The 17,696-nt window shown below is 40.6% G+C and overlaps 3 protein-coding genes and 1 non-coding gene across 4 annotated transcripts; all 4 read left to right on the top strand.

Moving 5' to 3' along the window:
* Position 1: 1 nt before the first annotated feature.
* Positions 2 to 1,195, top strand: prkrip1 (PRKR interacting protein 1). Its single transcript, XM_029462768.1, has one exon. The coding sequence runs from the start codon at positions 137 to 139 to the stop codon at positions 704 to 706; it is 570 nt and encodes a 189-aa protein (XP_029318628.1). The 5' UTR covers positions 2 to 136; the 3' UTR covers positions 707 to 1,195.
* Positions 1,196 to 1,294: 99 nt separating this feature from the next.
* Positions 1,295 to 1,572, top strand: LOC115004239 (small Cajal body-specific RNA 13). Its single transcript, XR_003831801.1, has one exon.
* Positions 1,573 to 2,386: 814 nt separating this feature from the next.
* clmnb (calmin b) lies at positions 2,387 to 12,960 on the top strand. Its single transcript, XM_029462758.1, has 10 exons — positions 2,387 to 3,412; positions 4,553 to 4,614; positions 4,712 to 4,807; positions 5,342 to 5,425; positions 5,544 to 5,636; positions 5,752 to 5,978; positions 6,106 to 6,299; positions 8,630 to 8,712; positions 9,305 to 10,809; positions 12,322 to 12,960. The coding sequence occupies exons 1-10, from the start codon at positions 3,331 to 3,333 to the stop codon at positions 12,446 to 12,448; spliced, it is 2,553 nt and encodes an 850-aa protein (XP_029318618.1). The 5' UTR covers positions 2,387 to 3,330; the 3' UTR covers positions 12,449 to 12,960.
* A 634-nt stretch (positions 12,961 to 13,594) lies between these two features.
* Positions 13,595 to 17,493, top strand: LOC115003931 (alpha-1-antiproteinase-like). Its single transcript, XM_029425869.1, has 4 exons — positions 13,595 to 14,318; positions 15,284 to 15,551; positions 16,942 to 17,086; positions 17,305 to 17,493. Exons 1-4 carry the CDS (start codon positions 13,595 to 13,597, stop codon positions 17,491 to 17,493), a joined length of 1,326 nt encoding a protein of 441 aa, XP_029281729.1.
* The last annotated feature ends 203 nt before the right edge of the window (positions 17,494 to 17,696 follow it).

Genomic DNA, 17,696 nt, shown 5'->3' with positions numbered 1-17,696 from the left:
TTGTATTTTCTTGAAAAAAGCCACTATTAAAAAAAGAGTTCAATAGTTATTTACAGGTAACAGAAGCCCTCAAGTACTTCCGGGGCGACTTGAGCAAAGAGGAAGAAGACGGCAGCTGTGTTGAAAGGTTTGAAACATGGCGGCGCACACTCAGAAGAATAACAAGTCGGGGAAACCTGGAGGAAAGGAGTCCCAGCCCCTGATAATCGCCAAAACTCCGGCGGAGGAACAGCGCCTGAAGTTGGAGAGATTAATGCGGAACCCGGATAAGCCCGCTCCCATCCCGGACCGGCCGAAAGAATGGAACCCGCGAGCTCCTCCGGAGTTCGTCCGAGATGTGATGGGCTCCAGCGCCGGTGCAGGCAGCGGGGAGTTTCATGTTTACCGGCATCTCCGACGCAGGGAGTACCAGAGGCAGGACTTTCTGGACAAGATAGCAGATAAACACGGTGAGGACCTGAACTACCTGGATAAGGTGGAGCAAAACAAACAAACAGCCAAGGACAGAACGGCAAAGCGCAAGAAGAAGCGGGAGAAGCTGAGGCACAAAAAGCTGATGGCGAAGCAGGCAAAACTAGAGTCCAAAAACAAGGGAGAAGACGAAGTCGAGAAGAGCTCAGAAAGCAGTGAAGAAGACGAGGACAAGGAGGAAAGGGAGGCGGAAGATGATGCCGAGGCTCCCAGCTTCATCATGGGGAGGAAGTGATGCCTTCTGTCTCCTGGAAGGTGACTGCCAGGACAGGGTACTGGTGTTGATGCTCCCTGGTAGTGTCTTTGTGAGTGATTGTTCATGAAGCCATGGGGAGATGGAGACCAGAATCGCATAACGACCTCTGAAATAAGCAAAAAGAAACTCAGTTGGATCCAGTGCCCAGTACAAGACAATGTGCTCCCTATTCTACTTCCAGGAAATAGCTGGATGGACTGCCTTGTTAAATAGTCAGGAAGCCCCTCACACAATCTCCCAGCTGGGAAAGCGACATGTTGAGACGCTTTCATTTTGCTTTCCATACTATCTGTGAAGTATTTGTAGTTTCAGCTAGCAGGTCAGGTGTCATGTCATCTGTCTTCAGGGCTTGAGTTTGCCAAAAATGTATCAAGTTTTCAGAATTTGGACTTTATTGAATTGCTGAATCATTGGGGATGCTCATTTTAATGTTTGGTTTTAATAAAAAAATGTGACTATACATGGACATTCAGTTGTTATGCAGTTTGTACATATTTATATTGCTAAATAATAATTTTTGTTATCACTGTTTGATATGTTATGAGGGATATATTTTGATGTTATCAGTCTTTGCAACCTTGTGAAGTTGCTCCTTGTATGAACTATTGCTTGTGGGCACAACAAGGTTGCAGAAAGCAACTCAAAGAATGAAAAGGCGTGACTTCTGGAGGCTCAGGAGTTTCACGTGCGATGTTCCTTGTACATTGTCCTGCTTTCCACGGTGGTGATGGTCTCGCTCCGTAGCCATTGCCTTTCTTGAGGCAGGTAAAGTAAAAACCTGACGGCATGATATTGTTTGAAACGAGGGAAGCACTTTGTGTCAAGCACTGTCGACTGTCACAAGAACATGTTGGGTTTTCTTTTTTTTTTTACACGTACAAAAAACCCCAAAGAAACCAAGGAACACACTGCTACAACAACTGATCCTGTTATGTTGTTTCTATACTTAAAAATGGCTTAGGAGAAACTACAGACTCAAATAGACAAAGTAAAATAAACACCTAAATGTGTATTTTTTGGATGTTTTCTTTCCTCTAGTCATAAAGAACATATGTTATGGAAGCTAAATAGTTCTCTAGCTTTATTTTAAAATTGATCAGTGCAAGAAAAAATATGTTTTCTGCCTATAGTGTTTCTCCTTTATGTGCATCTTCACATGTCTGCTGTTAACACCAATTCATTTGTGCTGTTATGATTTACAAATGACATGATTCTGATTCTGCCAACTGATGGAAGATTTCCTTCATAAAAGCTGCATTGAAGTTCCCTGCTGAGGGCCAATGAGGAATACAACAGAACCGTACTAAGATGTAGAGCACTGCAAACACGCATGGGCTGCATCACACAGCTTGTTTTATACACATTTGATTGCACCATATTATGATTAGGTTTACACTGATATTCTTATGTGATTGAAAAAACGTATTATTCATAATCATTGTTTAGTTTTATAATGTAGCATTTTATAAAGTATTCTCAAGCAAGAAGGATGAAAAGATATATTCTTTTCTAGATATATTTCTAGATATATTAAAGATGCTATAAATGAGTTATCAGGGCGTCTTGTTGGCCTCGGTGTTGGGCTACATTCACCCCGACTTAAGACCTGCATGAAAAACTTAGCCCTGTTATTCATTTGAATGAAGGAGGTACCAACGCAGAGACCAAAGATAAACTCATTGCAGTCATGATAACTAGGGTTATAATATCCTCTGGGAGTATTACAAACTTTTATTTGGGCATCTGATAAAACTTTAAATATACGACTCCAACTGGACTTGATTGTATTTTGTCTCCCCCAGTACTCCTGAGCCACTTTAACACAGGGCTGCTTTATGTCTGAATAATAACTGTTTCAGGCACAGACGTGTGCTGCAATACATATAAAAACAATAATAAAATAGAAGACGTAAAAGGCATACTTTATTAATCCAAATTTAATAGAAAATATTCTATAACATAACACTTTGATAGGAGCCATTCTGCATAATGAGCACTTTTACTCATTTAGCAGATGTTACTATGCTTTCCCCACCACTTGGTATGAGATGGTGACATCAGCTGTTGGTGGGGAGGCTTAGATGGACTGCAGGTCTAAAAATAATATAAGTTCCAGGTTGAACTGAAAAGCAAAATATAAAATGTCCACTTGCCACGATAACACATTGTGTAAAACAGCCTTCCTGGTTCCATCTGCTCGTTCCTGGTGTGAAAGCCGTACTTTTTAAATCCTTAAGTCTGAGCTGAACATGCTAATGTCAATGAGCCATATGATGAGAAGAATAAATATTTACCACGGGCCTCTGTGAGGAACCACCTGTAACACACTGATCCCAGCTGATTCCTTCATTTTAATGTTATGTGACTGCCTCCACATAGTGTAACATATAACCTGCCAATAGGAATCAGGCTGAGTTGTCTCAGGGGGAGTGGAAGCTAGCGTGTTCAGGCAAGATACACTGCCTTACTTTGCCTTTTCTTCATCCTTACTTTGTAAGGAAACCTCAGAGCACCTCTAATTGCTACGCGTGTCTGGCATTTTGAGTTGTTATCCCGTCTTATCTCCACAATGGATCATCAGTACACGTGTGACAAGTGAAGTTATGAGAATGCAGGACAAAGTCAACAGTGATCCACTAAAGAAATCAGTGGGAGAGAGTGATCAACGTGGACAGCAGACTAAAGGTACTGTGACAAGAAATAATATATTATGCTGACTGTCAGACCAACTGTGTGATAATAGTATGTTAAATCTCAAGAAAAACTTAACTGTATTTCTGAAAAGAACACTTTACAAGACATGTCATTGTCTTCCTCCCTTAAATGCATTACCTCATAGTTATTTTCTTTGGCATTGTGGCATCTGATTGCCCAACCACACACACTTTGTTTTTCACTTGCTGATTTGATTCTAAACTCTCAAGTGTAGCATATAAAATATATGATACAACAGAGAGTAAAATACATCTCAAATGTCTTCAAATTCTGAAGTCTTTTGGGGTTAAAGGGACAGTTCACCACAAAATCAAACCTGTAGAGATATTTATCATCTACATTGTTTTGGTGTGAGTTGCAGAGTGTTGGAGATATCAGCCGTAGAGATGTCGGCCTTCTCTCTAATATAATGGAACTAGATGTGCTCGGCTTGTGGGGCTCAAAGCGCCAAGAAAATACATTTGAAAAACTCAACAGCAAAGTCTCTGTACAGAAATCATGGCCCGGTTACTCAAGATAATCCACAGACCTTTTTGTAAAATGTTTTATTACATTACAGCTCATTTAGCTGACGCTTTTGTCCAAAGCGACTTACAATAAGTGCAAATAATCATGAGGATACAACTCTGAACAGCAAGAATCTTGCAAGTACTTTAGCTTCAAATAGGTGAAATCATTTAAGTGCAGAACAATAGCTTCAAATAAGCCAAACCGATGTAAGTGCAGTTTTTATTATTGGCCGAGGTGCAGTCGAAACAAATTGTTTTTAGTCTGCGACGGAAGGTGTGGAGACTTTCTGCTGACCTGACATCAATGGGGAGCATCGTTCCACAATGTAGAATCTATTTTCTTTTGAGCTACATCCGCCATAAAGTGAGAATGTATATTGATAAATATCCTCAGGTAAGAGGATAAATATGTATTTTTTATTTTGGGGTGAACTGTCCCTTTAACACATATGCCATTTTACAACTTTCTGTTGGACAACAATTTTCAGCACACAATCTCCCATGTGCTACACAGTTACAGCAGGCTTTACAATATTATAACAGTGTTCAATTGGTAAACTGCAGTATTCTCAGTGCCACGTCCCTGTTTTCCCTTCCCCAGATGAGAGGAAAACAGTGCAGAGGAGAACCTTCACCAGGTGGATTAATGTGTTTCTGCAGAGAGTAAGGCACAAATCAATACAGCTTTACTGTACCATTAGGCCTATACTTCAGCTCATAAATGCAATCACCAATAAGGTTTACCATTTGTTATTTCCAGTGTGATCCTCCGTTTGAAGTACATGACCTGTTCACGGACATTCAGGATGGCAGAATACTGATGGCCCTGCTGGAGGAGCTGTCTGGGTGCAAACTAGTAAGAGTCAAGCTATGCAGTGGAAATATTTGATGTCAGCAAGAAAAAGATATATAATACAATACTTTTAAGTTATTTAATTTGCCTCTAGTTCAGTTCATTAGATTTTCACCATATTTGTAAATAATAATGTTTTTTTGAAGATTGATAGCACGCTCATGTCTGTACAGCAACTATGAAGCTACAGGCAGTAGGTGGTTAGCTTAGATTAGCACAAAGACTGCAAAGAGGAGGGGAAAGCTAACCTGGTTAAAAGGAGACAAAATCCACCTATGAGCACCATTAAATAAAGCTTGACCAAGAAATAAAACAATGTAACAAAAACAAACAAAACACAACAAAAACACTTTTTAGTTACGTTTGGACAGAGCCAAGCTACCTGTCTCCTCATTCCCTGTCTTTGTGTTTAGCTAAGCTAACCTGCCGTAGCTTCATATATGCCGACGTAAGAATGGTATCAATCTCCCCCACTGTCAGTTTCCCGATATGTTAAATTATTCTCTTAAGCGTTCCTTTTGTAATGTCTTTTATTAGCTTTACAGGTTTAGGTCGTCTTCTCACCGCATTTTCAGACTGAACAACATTTCCAAGGCCCTGGCTTTCCTGGATGATAGACATGTGAGTGTGTTTGCTTGTAAGTCAATACAGAGATATTGCTTTGATGTGCCTATTACAATTACATTTAAATCCTGAAAAACTACATTTCAGTTGATGTCTCCTCCCGTTTGTCTCTCAGGTGAAGCTCGTTGGCATCGATGCCTCTGGCATTGCTGATGGGATCCCGTCTGTTGTTCTTAACCTTGTGTGGAACATGATTCTGTATTTCCAGGCAGGTTTTGTCCCCCATTATCTATCACGCTAATGTCTTGTTTTATTTCACTCCTTGCCCGCAATTTGTCTTTATACTGACCTTAAAATCACTCCTCTCTTTTACTCTAATGCAGGTAAAGGAGGTGATGTCAGGCCTCGAGAGACATTTGTCTTCAAGCCTCTCTTCCTTATCAATGAGCAGTTACCCCTCCTCCAGCGACCTCTCACCCGAGCCAAATGACATTGGCAGCTATTCCTGGAACACCCTGCCAAGTAAAGGCAGAAAGGCTGCCAGAGAGCCAAAGTACCACGGGAAAGCAATCAAGACTCTACTGCAATGGGTCCAAAGATGCACATCACAGTGAGTCTGAAAAAAGATCTAACCGCTTACTAAATCTATTTTGTTCTCAAAACCTCCTAAACCCAAGCATGTGTGAGCCTGCTGTGTTAAAGTTATGTTTTTCTATTATGTGATTTTAAATGTGCAGGTTTGGAGTGGAGGTGCATGACTTTGGGAAGAGCTGGAGGAGTGGGCTGGCATTCCTAGCCATGATTAAGTCCATAAACCCAGCCTTGGTTGACCTGAGGGAGAGCCTGTCCAGAGAGCCAAGAGAGAACATTCAGCTGGCCTTCATGATAGCCCATCACAGTTTGGACATACCACCTCTGATGGAGCCTGAAGGTAAACGCTTACTGAATAGAAAGTGCTTCATATTTATAAATTGTTAACCACAAAGACAAATATCTTTCTGCATCTTCATCTTTAGAGAGTACTACACAAAGTAGGTGCTAGGAGCCCACTACTGTGCAATGATACCAGGAGTGAATCAGAAGCACTTATCCCATTGCAGACTAATTTAGAAGTTGGCCTGCTAGAAATGAGGGGCAAAGGTCATCGCTGTATGTAGTGCACCTTTTATTATATCTTCAGTATCACACAGAGGCTTAATGTGGCCCTCCAAACAGCAGGATGGTCTCCTTTGCAGTGTTGGAATGTACATTAACTCAGTAAATTTACTCAAGTAGGCCTACTGTACTTTAGAGTTATCAATAGGATATTCATTTATATAGCAGGAAACAAGTTATGTTATGTAAAGCTATAGTGGAGAAGAGAATGAAGTCAGGCTCCCTCTGTGTGTTGAAATCCAAGCTTCTCTCTGTTTTGTTTACGTAGCCGGGCCAGCCGTGTGTGCATGTTAGTACATGTGTGGCTAGCTGGGTCTAAGCACTGCGCTCATACGGCGGTTAGCCTACTGCTGATAACGCCCTCTGGAACCAATGCATCATCGCGGAAACATAGCGGCCTCCTTCTGATTCCCCCTCAAGTTAACAGTTAGCTCTGTCAGCACCGTTGTTGATGTTAACACTGCTGTTAGCACTAGTTAGCACTGCTGTTAGCACTTAAAGGGTAGGAAAAAGCTGAAGAACTCGGAGCTTAAATGTCGAATCAAAACAGCAATCTCCTGGTGTAATCTATATATTTATTTAACGCAATAAGTCAAACAAAGAAAATATTCTCAGCTGAGGACACATTTCGCGTCGCCGTTTCCATAGACCGCATGGCTCAAAAAGCCCCCTCGTTGCGGTCTCACGGCTCCGCTCCAGGTGTGCCCAAACATTTGAAAATTCGCATCTAATACATGGAGTAGGCGTTGACCTTCTCCTCATTGGTCCCAGTTTGGCGCCTACACGCTCCTCCGTCAGCAGTCCGGAAGTGATGGTTTGTTGACCTGTTACTCTTAAAGGGGAAGTGCCCCTATTATGTTTGTAATACATAGTTGTGCAGTAAATACATAATTGTGCAGAAAATACATAGTTGTGCAGAAAATACATAATAGTGCAGAAACATATTCGTAGTGTCGTAATACATATTGATTGAGGTAGGACAAATACATGTGATAGTCTTTCCAGTGTGGATTAATGAAGATCAGGATTAATTTACCTGACAATTGCTGTTAGCACTGCTGTTAGCACAGCTGTTAGCACTGCTGTTAGCACTTCTGTTAGCACTGCTGTTAACACTAGTTAGTAGGCCTACTGCTGTTAGCACGGCTGTTAGCACGGCTGTTAGCACTGCTGTTAGCACTGCTGTTAGCACTGCTGTTAGCACTAGTTAGTAGGCCTTCTGCTGTTAGCACTGCTGTTAGCACCGCTGTTAGCACTGCTAGCTTCTAGTTGCCGGCAACTGCTCTGCTCTGAATTCCGTATTGAGCACCTTTAGGTACACATTTCAGGTAGCCTATTACTTGTAGCCTATTTACATGAGTAATTTTCTTCTCATGCACCTTTCTACTTCTACTTCACTACATCACAGAAGGAAATATTGTACGTTTTTTTCCAACATTTATCTCACGGCTTTAGTTACTTTACAAATTAAGATTTTTGCAAGCAAAACATATGACAATGTACAAGAACATCTGAAACAATTAGGCGATTGATAGGAAATGAATTGGCAAATATCTAATTTCTTTTATTTAATATTTAATCATTTTAATTTATTTTTGTTAATAAGAAAGTTTAGGTCTGGACTGTTGGTTGGACAAAATAAAATAATGTGAAGGTGTCACTTTATTGTGTCTAATTGTATTTTTATTTTTTACAATTTTCAAAAAACAAACAATCAATCCATTAATGGAGAAAATATTATGCAGATTAATCTGAAACCATTTGTTGCAGTCCTTATACAGAATAGTTCAAAATGAGCTCAACCTCAATACTACAATAATACAATCTTGCTTTTACATTAATTCATCAGTAATAATAATAATCTAATTATATAATGTAAAATAGTATAACAGTCACAGGGGACATATTTCTGTATTGACTAATTTTCCTAATTATACTGACATACTTTCACTTAAATACCATTTTTAATACAGGACTTTTACTTGTAGTATTTTCACAGTGTGGTACTAGTACTTGTACTTAAATAATAAATCTGTATATTCCTCCACCACTGCTCCACTGTCTACCCTGATAATGTGCGGACACTGTCTACTCTTCTTTCTGCAGATGTGTCAGGCACTTCACCAGATGAGCAGTCCATCATCACCTATGTGTCTATGTTTCTGGGGCATTGTTCAGGCACAGATGAGGTGATTACAGCTTTGAATAGTGCAACATTGTTGCTTTTTTATCTTTAGTGTTGAGAGTTGGATAAGAAAATGAATACAACTCTCATATCAGTCTGTTAAATATGAAGCTCCCACCAGTCACCAGTTATCTTAGTTCAGCTTAGCACAACGACTGGTAACAGGGGAAACAGCCTGCCTGATACCAGCCCCTCCAAACAACTTGTTATATTTTGCTTGTTCAATCGATACAAGACCAAAATGTAAAAACTACAACTCGTGTTTTTATCAGAGGACTATTTCTTTGCTGGGTGCAGTGAGAATGGAAGGTTTTTGTACCGATTATATAAATTAGATATATGTCGGATTTTGTTACCTTTGAACATCGTCAGGCTAGCTGTTTTAGTCTTTATGCTAAGCTAAGCTAGGTTGTAGCTTAATATCTAACGCACAAGTATGACAAAGGCATCATTCTTCTCATCAAACTCTCTCATATATAGAGAATAAGCTAATTTTCTAAAATGTCAAACTAAACAAACACTCTGAACCAAAGACAGTTCTATCCGAGTATTTCAGTGGTATCATGTAACTATCACTAATACAACCTATATTACAGGAGCATACGACAGATGTTGAAGTTCCTGATATCCCAAATTTTGGATCACTTGAGTCAGTCAACTTTGGAGAGACCCTCGCTGACGAGCCAGAAGCCCAAGCTTTGCTCCAAGGCTGGGAGAACAGCAGTGAGCAGTTACTTTGGAAACGGTGGGCCAGGAGATCCCCAGGAAGCCCCTGTGCCACCTCGCTTCACACAAGTGGAGCCACGTTACCAATCAACCACAAGAAAAGCAGGCGTCGAAGCATTTCACAGCCTCCCAGTCCACTGGACGCAGGCGTAGGCAGCCAGGAGATTAAATTGTGGATGGAGAAAGCGTCTGCAGATCAGGGCTACAGCAAGCCAAGAGTGGATGAAAGTCACCTTTCTTTGAGCTCAGAGGAAGGAATCTACAGCATTTCAGCATTGGACTCAGATGAGGAGGAAGCCTACAGCTACATCCTGGATCTGAATAAAGAGGTTTTTCAGTCATATAATCTGATGAAAAGACAAGTGCCGAGGGTTGAAGAGGAAACAGAGGAAGAAATGTTCCTGAATGGACAGCATAATGAAGAGTCAAAACTTCTGGAAGTATATGAGACGTTAAACAGCAGGAGCAGTAAACATCAAGAAGGCTCACTTGTACAAAATGTTGAATCAGAAGTCAGGGCTCAGTCAATGGTTCATAGGACGTTTGATTGCGACAAAAATGAAAGCAGTTCCAGAGAGATGGCAAACTGCATAGCTGCATTTGACAAGGAGCCAGAGGAAGACAGCAGAAGCAGAGAGGAACTTGAAGATGAGAGAGTTGTTCAGGGACAGAGTAACAATGATGGTGATTATTTTGAGGAAGAGAGGGAGAAGGAGAAGGCAGAAAATGCTAGATTGGTGAAGCATGGATGTGATAAAAGGGAGACTCTGGTAGATGAAACCAAGAACACAAAGCTTTTTGAAGTGGCTGCGTGGAAGAGAGAGGTTGACAAAGAGACTGAAATAGGGCTTTTTGAAAAATATGGACAAGTGAGTGAAAAGGGAGCGCTACACAAAAAAGAAGAGGAAGAACATGTGATGACATTTGAGGATGGGCAGGAAAGAAAGCAGGGGGAAGAAAAGTGTGAAGAGGATATTGTAAAGGAAGAAGAGAGTGAAAATCAGCAAAGTGATTTTGAAAGTTCCAAGGTTGGCGTAAATGGAAAAATATTAACTGACAAGGCCGTATGTGAAGTCAGAGGAGCCGGGAGAACTAGAAAGAACACAAAAAATGACGGGAGAGACAATGCTGCTAAAATGGAAGATTTAACTTGTAAAGATGAAGACAAGGAAGAATACAGTGATGAAGTTATGAATTCAATGGATTTTGTGGAATTCAGAACAGCAGAGGAGAAAGACAGGGACTTTAAGACTAAGAGATGTAAACTCACTGATAAGAAGGAAACACAAGCAGACCATCCTGGTAAAACTGACCCCAAAAATGACACTAACGGAGGTGTAAACGTCCATCCTGTCTGTCGTGCAACTTCATTCAGGTGGGTCATGGTCTTTGGGATTTATAAATACAAGCACAATTGACCATTAGCTAAGCACTTATTGATGGTAACTATGTTTCAGGATCCCAATTTAGCGTGGCACAGGGCGCAATGATGACAGTGGCAGACTACTCAACATGTTTGAAACTATTTCACACAGAAGTAAACAGGAGCAGGCTTCTCATTGTAGACTTTGATGGATGTAATGGCGCTAGCATATTTTAGGTAATGCGACAGTGAAGCCACTGTGAAGTGGATGAAACCTCTGTCTCAAGTTCATAGGCTACATATATGATATGATGCTAGAAGACTGAAGCTTAAAACTTCATGTCCCAGCCAAAAAGTCATCATCCTCGCCAGTGATCCATGGAAGACAAGCAGATAAAGGAGCAAGTGTTTTTGTATTGTACTTAATTGAATGCATTCACTTGAGAAAAAAAGATTTGAACTTTTTTTCTGAATTAACAAGATTATGACCCGACCCCGGATAAGCGGTAGACGATGGATGGATGAATTCCGAGAAAAGGTTTCATAGAAAAACATTTTTCTCATTATTCTTAGATAATAATCTTGTTAATTCGTTTTTTTTTTTTCATGAAAACTTTTGTCGTAATTCTGAGATAAACCAGCCAAAATATCTTTTCTCAAGTGAATGCATTACACTTGTGCAGTATTGCAACATAGAGCTAGTATATAACTAAAACTATAATCTTATTTGTTCTTATTTGATGATTTGGATGCTTACAATAGAAAAAAATACCTGGACAATCAACTCAGTGTTCATACAAGTGTTGCTGGAGTGTAACTTCTCCAAACACATAAAGAGCATGACAAAGTTAGACTCAGATACACTAGCATCTTGGCTTTCACAGGGTGGATGCTAACATGCAACCTGATGTAATGTTTTGTAACGTAACCTCACAAAATAATGTAGTCACATACGTAGTGACTTGCCCCTTAGAAATAACACCCTAGTTAACAGGGTTAGGGTCAGCTAACACTTATGCAGATAAACACACTTGTAATCCATTTTGTACACACTTGCTTTTGGTTTCGTAAAGGATAAAAACAACGCCACCCTCCAAATTCTGTATGTTGAATATTGCTCCCACTTCTGTGAAAGCTCTGCACATTGATGCTCCAAAGAAGATAAACCATTTGGTTTTAATGACTTCATGGCCTTTCCTCTTGCACCCATCTTGGACACATTTTTATTTTTAAGGAATCAAGAAATCATCACTTTGTTCTGTTTAACACTTTCAGAAAGGTGGGGTAAAGAACCTCCGACGCCTTTGGAGTTTTAGTCTTGTGTTAATAAATGCACGTCACGTCATTCCAACAATTAATGGCCAATCAATGGTCAAATAATATACAAATACTCGCTAAATAATGACATTTTTATCTGTGTTTGTTGCTTTAATTCAATTTCTATTTCTTCATAATAACATGAACATGAAGTGCATGTTTTTAGTGTGAATCTAACCCTCCTGTGTTTTATCTACTGTCCAACAGAGAGGGAGGATTCATTCTTCCATTTCCAGCAGCCTCTTGTGACATAACCCCATTAGAGCTGCAAATGCTCGTGGTCCTGTGGATCCTGATCTACTGCTGCTTCATCCTGCCTCAAATGAACTTCTGAGTCCCCCGCAGTGCACCCTTCTTATTAAGATATGCTTATTAGCCCAGTTTCCACTAACGAGCCGAACAAGGACACTTAGGGCTGGGTCGACTCTTTATCTGTGTCACAGAATTTCCCTCATGGCAACATTTAATGATTGTGTTTACTTTTTGCTGCCTGCAAAAATAATTTGTTATTGCTGCTATAGTTTTAAGATAAATACAAATGTTGCCAGCTACATGGTCTCGCATTACACAAATTATTAGACATGGTTTGTGAGTTGTTGTTTTTTGCATGTTTATTTTTATGGCAGAAATACTCCTTTCAATTTCAGTTGACTTCCTCAACCACATGGTGGCATCGCAGCACCACAGCCATCTGTCGACTGAGCGTCCCGTATGAGCTGCTGTTTAATTAGAAACTGTACTGACACGCTGAGATTAAGCTGATAATATTTAATGAGCACTTTGACATTTCGCACCCTTGTGGCTTAGAATGTATACTGTTTTATTGTTTACTGTATGATAGTTTAATCAACAATAAATGCTTTTTACGTGACATTTCTGTGACTATAAGGTATAAATAATAATACTGAATAAAAAATAAATTCTTCTTATTCTTTATATATCTTCTTGTCCTTTTCCGCCAGATCAAATCAACCATGTAAATATTGTATTTCCAGGAGCAGTAAACATGTACAGTATCTTGTCAGAATACCAGCGTGTACACAAGGAAACTAGAACAAAATGTAGGTTTGCATTAGTTGCATAAGTGTTCAAAATCCATGTTGACCATAATGTGTTTTAAGAGGGGGGATGAGCATGCCCTGTCCTCACTGTCCACCACACACACACACACACACACACACACACACACACACACACACACACACACACGCACATTGCTGCAGAAATTCTAAGAAAAAAATGCCGCCATTGTTTGCTTGGAGCTCAACCCACGGGTCAAAAGCTCAGGCCCAGAGATCGATAGACTTTCAACACCACCGCCACCCCCGCACAAAGCCATGAGAACAACACTTCCCCAAAGCTGAAGTTTGGCCGGTCCTTTGAGAGATCAACCTGCAGCGTCTCTGAATCAGGCCGAGCCTGGATGGCGAGAGAAGCAGTGATGATGTCTGTTATGTATAGTTTTACATGTCTAACAGTGATGACATTGCTAACGGGTCTCAAAGCAGATGGGTCGGTTCTACCAAAGTCTGAGAAACTCTTCAGCAGGCCTCTGCAAAGGGAACAAGAGGTCAATCAGCAGCTCAACACATCAGCCCTAAACACAGCCTTGGCCTTTAAACCTTTCCGTGACCTGGCAACCAGAACAACCGCTGAGCCCGGTGTCCAGCTACAGCAAAACATCTTGTTCTCGCCCTTGGGCCTGGCGTCAGCTCTGGCCCAGCTGTCCCAAGTGTCTGGGTCCGAGAGTCGGAGCCAGGCGCTGGAGGCTCTGGGGCTTGCAGCCAACTCCACAGAGCAGAGTGTGGAGGCCACCTTATCTGCTCTAAAAGATCTGCAACATAGCCTCAGTCTACAGGAGGGAGGGGTTGGCGGTGGGGTTCAAAGGGCCGAGTCTGCAGCCGCAACAGAAGTTGGGACTGGGGCCACACCAGGGGTGGAAATTGTAGGGGCAGATGCTGGAAACAAAGCTGATGTAGATGATGGGGCAGAGGGTATGAATGGAAGTGAGGATGGGGTTCATCCTGGCGCGCAGTTAAGAGTGTGGAATAGCCTACATATTGATGGAAAACCCTCACTAGACTATGACAGTTTTTTGTCCAGGCCTCAACACACCTCCGCCTTCAACATCAGCTTTGACACGTTGATGAAAGATTCGGAAGCCTCTGACAAACTTGAACTTAACAATTATGTGTATTTCAAAGGTAGCTTCATGTTGTATGGGTAATGAATGTTTTGTGCCTGCATATTCATATGCTCATCATAAAGTCGGGAAGTATTGCTGTACAAGGAATACTTCAGAAATGTCCATGTGTATCAATTAATCACGCCGCGTTACGTTGAATTCTTGAAGAAAACCTTGTTTCTCTCGCACGACTCCACGGTGAACAATGAATACCAAAACAGAGACAACTGATTAATTGAAATAAATGGATGCCACATTTAACAACAGCAATATTATACAAAACACCTGTTTTGCATTTTCACTAAAACCTTACTATTTAAAACACTTCTGTATAAACAACCTCACACTTGCGCCCGCTACTCTTCTGTGTGAGTTTGAAGTATTTTAAATAGTCGGGTTTTTGCATGTGTATGTGCATACGACTGGATAAAGGAGTATACTGCACAAGTTGTGTGATTTGATATAGTTTTTCTGTTGTTAAGCTATTAACTTCAAAAAGACATTTATCCGTTTTTGGATTCTTCGTTCTGTGATTTCTTCAAGAATTCAAGGGGCTGAGTGTTCATATGCAAGTATACATTTTTTTTTGGGGGGGGGGAAGTATTCCTTTAAGGATATGAACAATCAAACAGATGTATTGCTTTGAAAAAGAGAAACGTACACCTTCAAAAACATATTCAAGCGAATGTTTAAATGTAAATGAGTTGCAGCTAAATTAGAAAAAGTAAAGTGAGTACACTTCCAAAACGTGCTCATTGTGTCAATTCAATACCACCCACTGCACAGCATTTTGAGCACCTGTTTCTTCATCAGTCATTGTTATTTATATAGAGCAGATGCTATCTTGTGACAGTTGGTGGTAGTAAATTTACACAGTGGCTTCTTTTTTAAAAACATTTTTATAGCTGTGCATCCTCTAACTTTGGCAATTTATTTTCATATTTTATCCGTAACCTGTTCCCTTTATTAATGACCATAAATCAGGTCGTCTACCATTTAAGCGGCTCCACACAGTGCCACGGAGCTTCCAGCTGAACGCTACCAGCAGCGCGGAGGTTTCCATGATGTTCAGGGACGACTCTTCTGAGGTGATGATGCTGTACGACACCAACTGCTCAGCAACAGTGGTGCGGCTGGCCTACTCAGAACGCCTGGCCTCCCTGCTGCTGCTTCCTAAAGCCGAGCTGCAGCCCCTGGAGGACTGCCTGTCTGACAGCCGCATGAGCTTTTGGCTCAGCAACCTGAAGCCGGGGTAAGGTGGGGAGTCCATATTGTTGAAAAGGAGCAAGGTGCTCATTCTCGTGTTTTCCCGAGCACTTGCATGGACTTAAGTGTCAGCAGCTTCAAGGATGAGTGAATATGAAGTAATTTCACTTATGCCATTTTTATTCTTATTTGAATCAAGATCTTACTGAAGTGTCCTGGTTTTAAGAAATATGTCTGTGAGATTTCTGCCCCCAGCCCAATATCAGGAAGGTGAATTGAATGTGTGGTGCTCATGGCCTTAAACATTATATTATTTTAAAATGTCCACAGCATGGAGTCTTTCTAGAGGCAAGAAGGGCGTTTCCATCCACCAGCTTTTATGAGGAGACTCCTCATAACAAACATGAAACTACCATGTTTCCTACATCATTGTTAATTAATTTACTGTAAGGTTTGACCGGCACTCTTTTAATTACGTCATCTCTATTTACCCTTTTCTTGTGCAATAGACACTCGACCACCACTTCTAACATTTACTTAACGGTAGTGGATGCAAATGCACATTCATTTGCATTTTCTTTTGTTAGTTTTCTGGAATTGATGTATACATTTGTTCTGAAATTGGATGGAAAGTTAACTGGTCTCCCAATTGCTGTGGATCATTTGCTGAACAGTTTTCTTTGGAACTACTCTGTAGCTAAGAAATAGTCCCTGTGAAAACTGTGCATCGAGTAATCAGCACCCTGTTCCTGGACAGAAACGTAAATGTAAAATATTTTGTGTGATTTTTAAATATTGTGAGTACAATAAGCAATACTCTATTCCCCTCCATTGTATTGGGTGGATACAAATGCGTATTAGGGCCATTGTAAGTTAAGTAATAATAATTGCAGAGTCGGGAGAGGGTGGTAAATTTAGCCAAACAAAACTCACACATTTACGGGAAAAACACTTGAATATTCTCTGCGATCTTAAAGTCATTTGTATTGACCCCAATACGATGTCGTAGTGGGATTCATAAATGTAAAAATATGTTGTTTTTTTTCTGTTATTTGTAATTTAGGTGAACTGACCCTTTAACAACACAAAGGTAGTATTTAATAACGTGTGTTTTGTGTATACTAAGGGTTTCGTGCTGCTGCATGTGGTGGAATATACAATGTTGAGGGTGTCCATGTACAGTAGATGGCCTCTGTAAAGGGTGTTTGCCTGTCCTTGAGTGTGCAGTGTATTGATCCATGTCATGGCACGGTCCCCTGCAGTCACTTGCTTTGTGTTGTTGGGTAGCATGATGAATGATGCTGAGTAGATTCTAAGTCAGCAATAATTACTGCTCTCTACACATCAGTGAGCGAAAGCCTGCAGTACGGGTCCCAAAAGTTGTAACAAGACAACTTAGAGCAAATCCATTAAAACATTGATTGTTGTTTTCACAGGCGGGCAGAAATCCGTTTCCCTAAGTTCCAACTAAGGAAATCCTACAGTTTAGAAAGCCTCTTGAGGAACTCTGGGGTATCATCAATTTTCTCAGACTCAGCCGACTTCTCAGGAATATCGCAGAAGACGTTAAAACTCATCAAGGTTAGAAGAAAACCAAATGTTCTTTTGTCAGAATGGATTACCATGAAACTATTAAGCATAAGCACTTAGTTGAGACCTTATTACACAATCAGAAATGTACCCGACATTGCTGAACTATACTTTTCATCTCATCTCGGTCTCTTTAATGTGCATATTCTCTCTCTTTGTTCTGTCTATCTCTGTTCTCTCACCACTCCTGTTTCTGTGCCATTACTCAGGCTCCTCATGAGGTTATGCTGGAGGTGGAAGAGACCAAGTCAGAAGATGGGGGGAGACCTGACATCATGCTGGACTTCTCTGTCCCCCCGAGAATTACGTTTAACAGACCGTTTATGTTCATAATCTATGACGATCTCACGGGGCTCGTCCTGCTCATGGGGAGAATTATCGATCCTACAGATGTCTAGACTACAGCATCACTTTTCCCTTTGTGCTCTTTTTCTCTTTTTCTATTGATATAATAATGCATTCACTTACATTTCCTAATTTGTGTTTTACCCAATAGTACGCATATCAATCTAGGGAAAGAAATGCATTTCCAGCACTTTAGCTGAAGTTGCAGTGTTTTGTTTTACCTCCAATTTTCCAAACATTACAGGATGATTTACAG

The sequence above is a fragment of the Cottoperca gobio genome, chromosome 24, assembly GCF_900634415.1.
Source record: "Cottoperca gobio chromosome 24, fCotGob3.1, whole genome shotgun sequence".
In the NCBI taxonomy this organism is placed as follows: Eukaryota; Metazoa; Chordata; class Actinopteri; order Perciformes; family Bovichtidae; genus Cottoperca; species Cottoperca gobio.
Note: the sequence above shows the minus strand (reverse complement) of the source record. Positions and strands in the feature narration are given on the sequence as shown.

What these genes read in the sequence shown, in the direction of transcription:
- prkrip1 (XM_029462768.1), top strand. Translation starts at nt 137, where the DNA reads ATGGCGGCGCACACTCAGAAGAATAACAAGTCGGGGAAACCTGGAGGA.
- clmnb (XM_029462758.1), top strand. Translation starts at nt 3,331, where the DNA reads ATGAGAATGCAGGACAAAGTCAACAGTGATCCACTAAAGAAATCAGTG. An exon ending in ACCTCTGATGGAGCCTGAAG is followed by an intron (nt 6,300 to 8,629) that starts GTAAACGCTTAC and finishes TTCTTTCTGCAG; the next exon opens with ATGTGTCAGGCACTTCACCA. An exon ending in TGTCGTGCAACTTCATTCAG is followed by an intron (nt 10,810 to 12,321) that starts GTGGGTCATGGT and finishes ACTGTCCAACAG; the next exon opens with AGAGGGAGGATTCATTCTTC.
- LOC115003931 (XM_029425869.1), top strand. Translation starts at nt 13,595, where the DNA reads ATGACATTGCTAACGGGTCTCAAAGCAGATGGGTCGGTTCTACCAAAG. An exon ending in CAATTATGTGTATTTCAAAG is followed by an intron (nt 14,319 to 15,283) that starts GTAGCTTCATGT and finishes ACCATAAATCAG; the next exon opens with GTCGTCTACCATTTAAGCGG. An exon ending in CTCAGCAACCTGAAGCCGGG is followed by an intron (nt 15,552 to 16,941) that starts GTAAGGTGGGGA and finishes TTGTTTTCACAG; the next exon opens with GCGGGCAGAAATCCGTTTCC.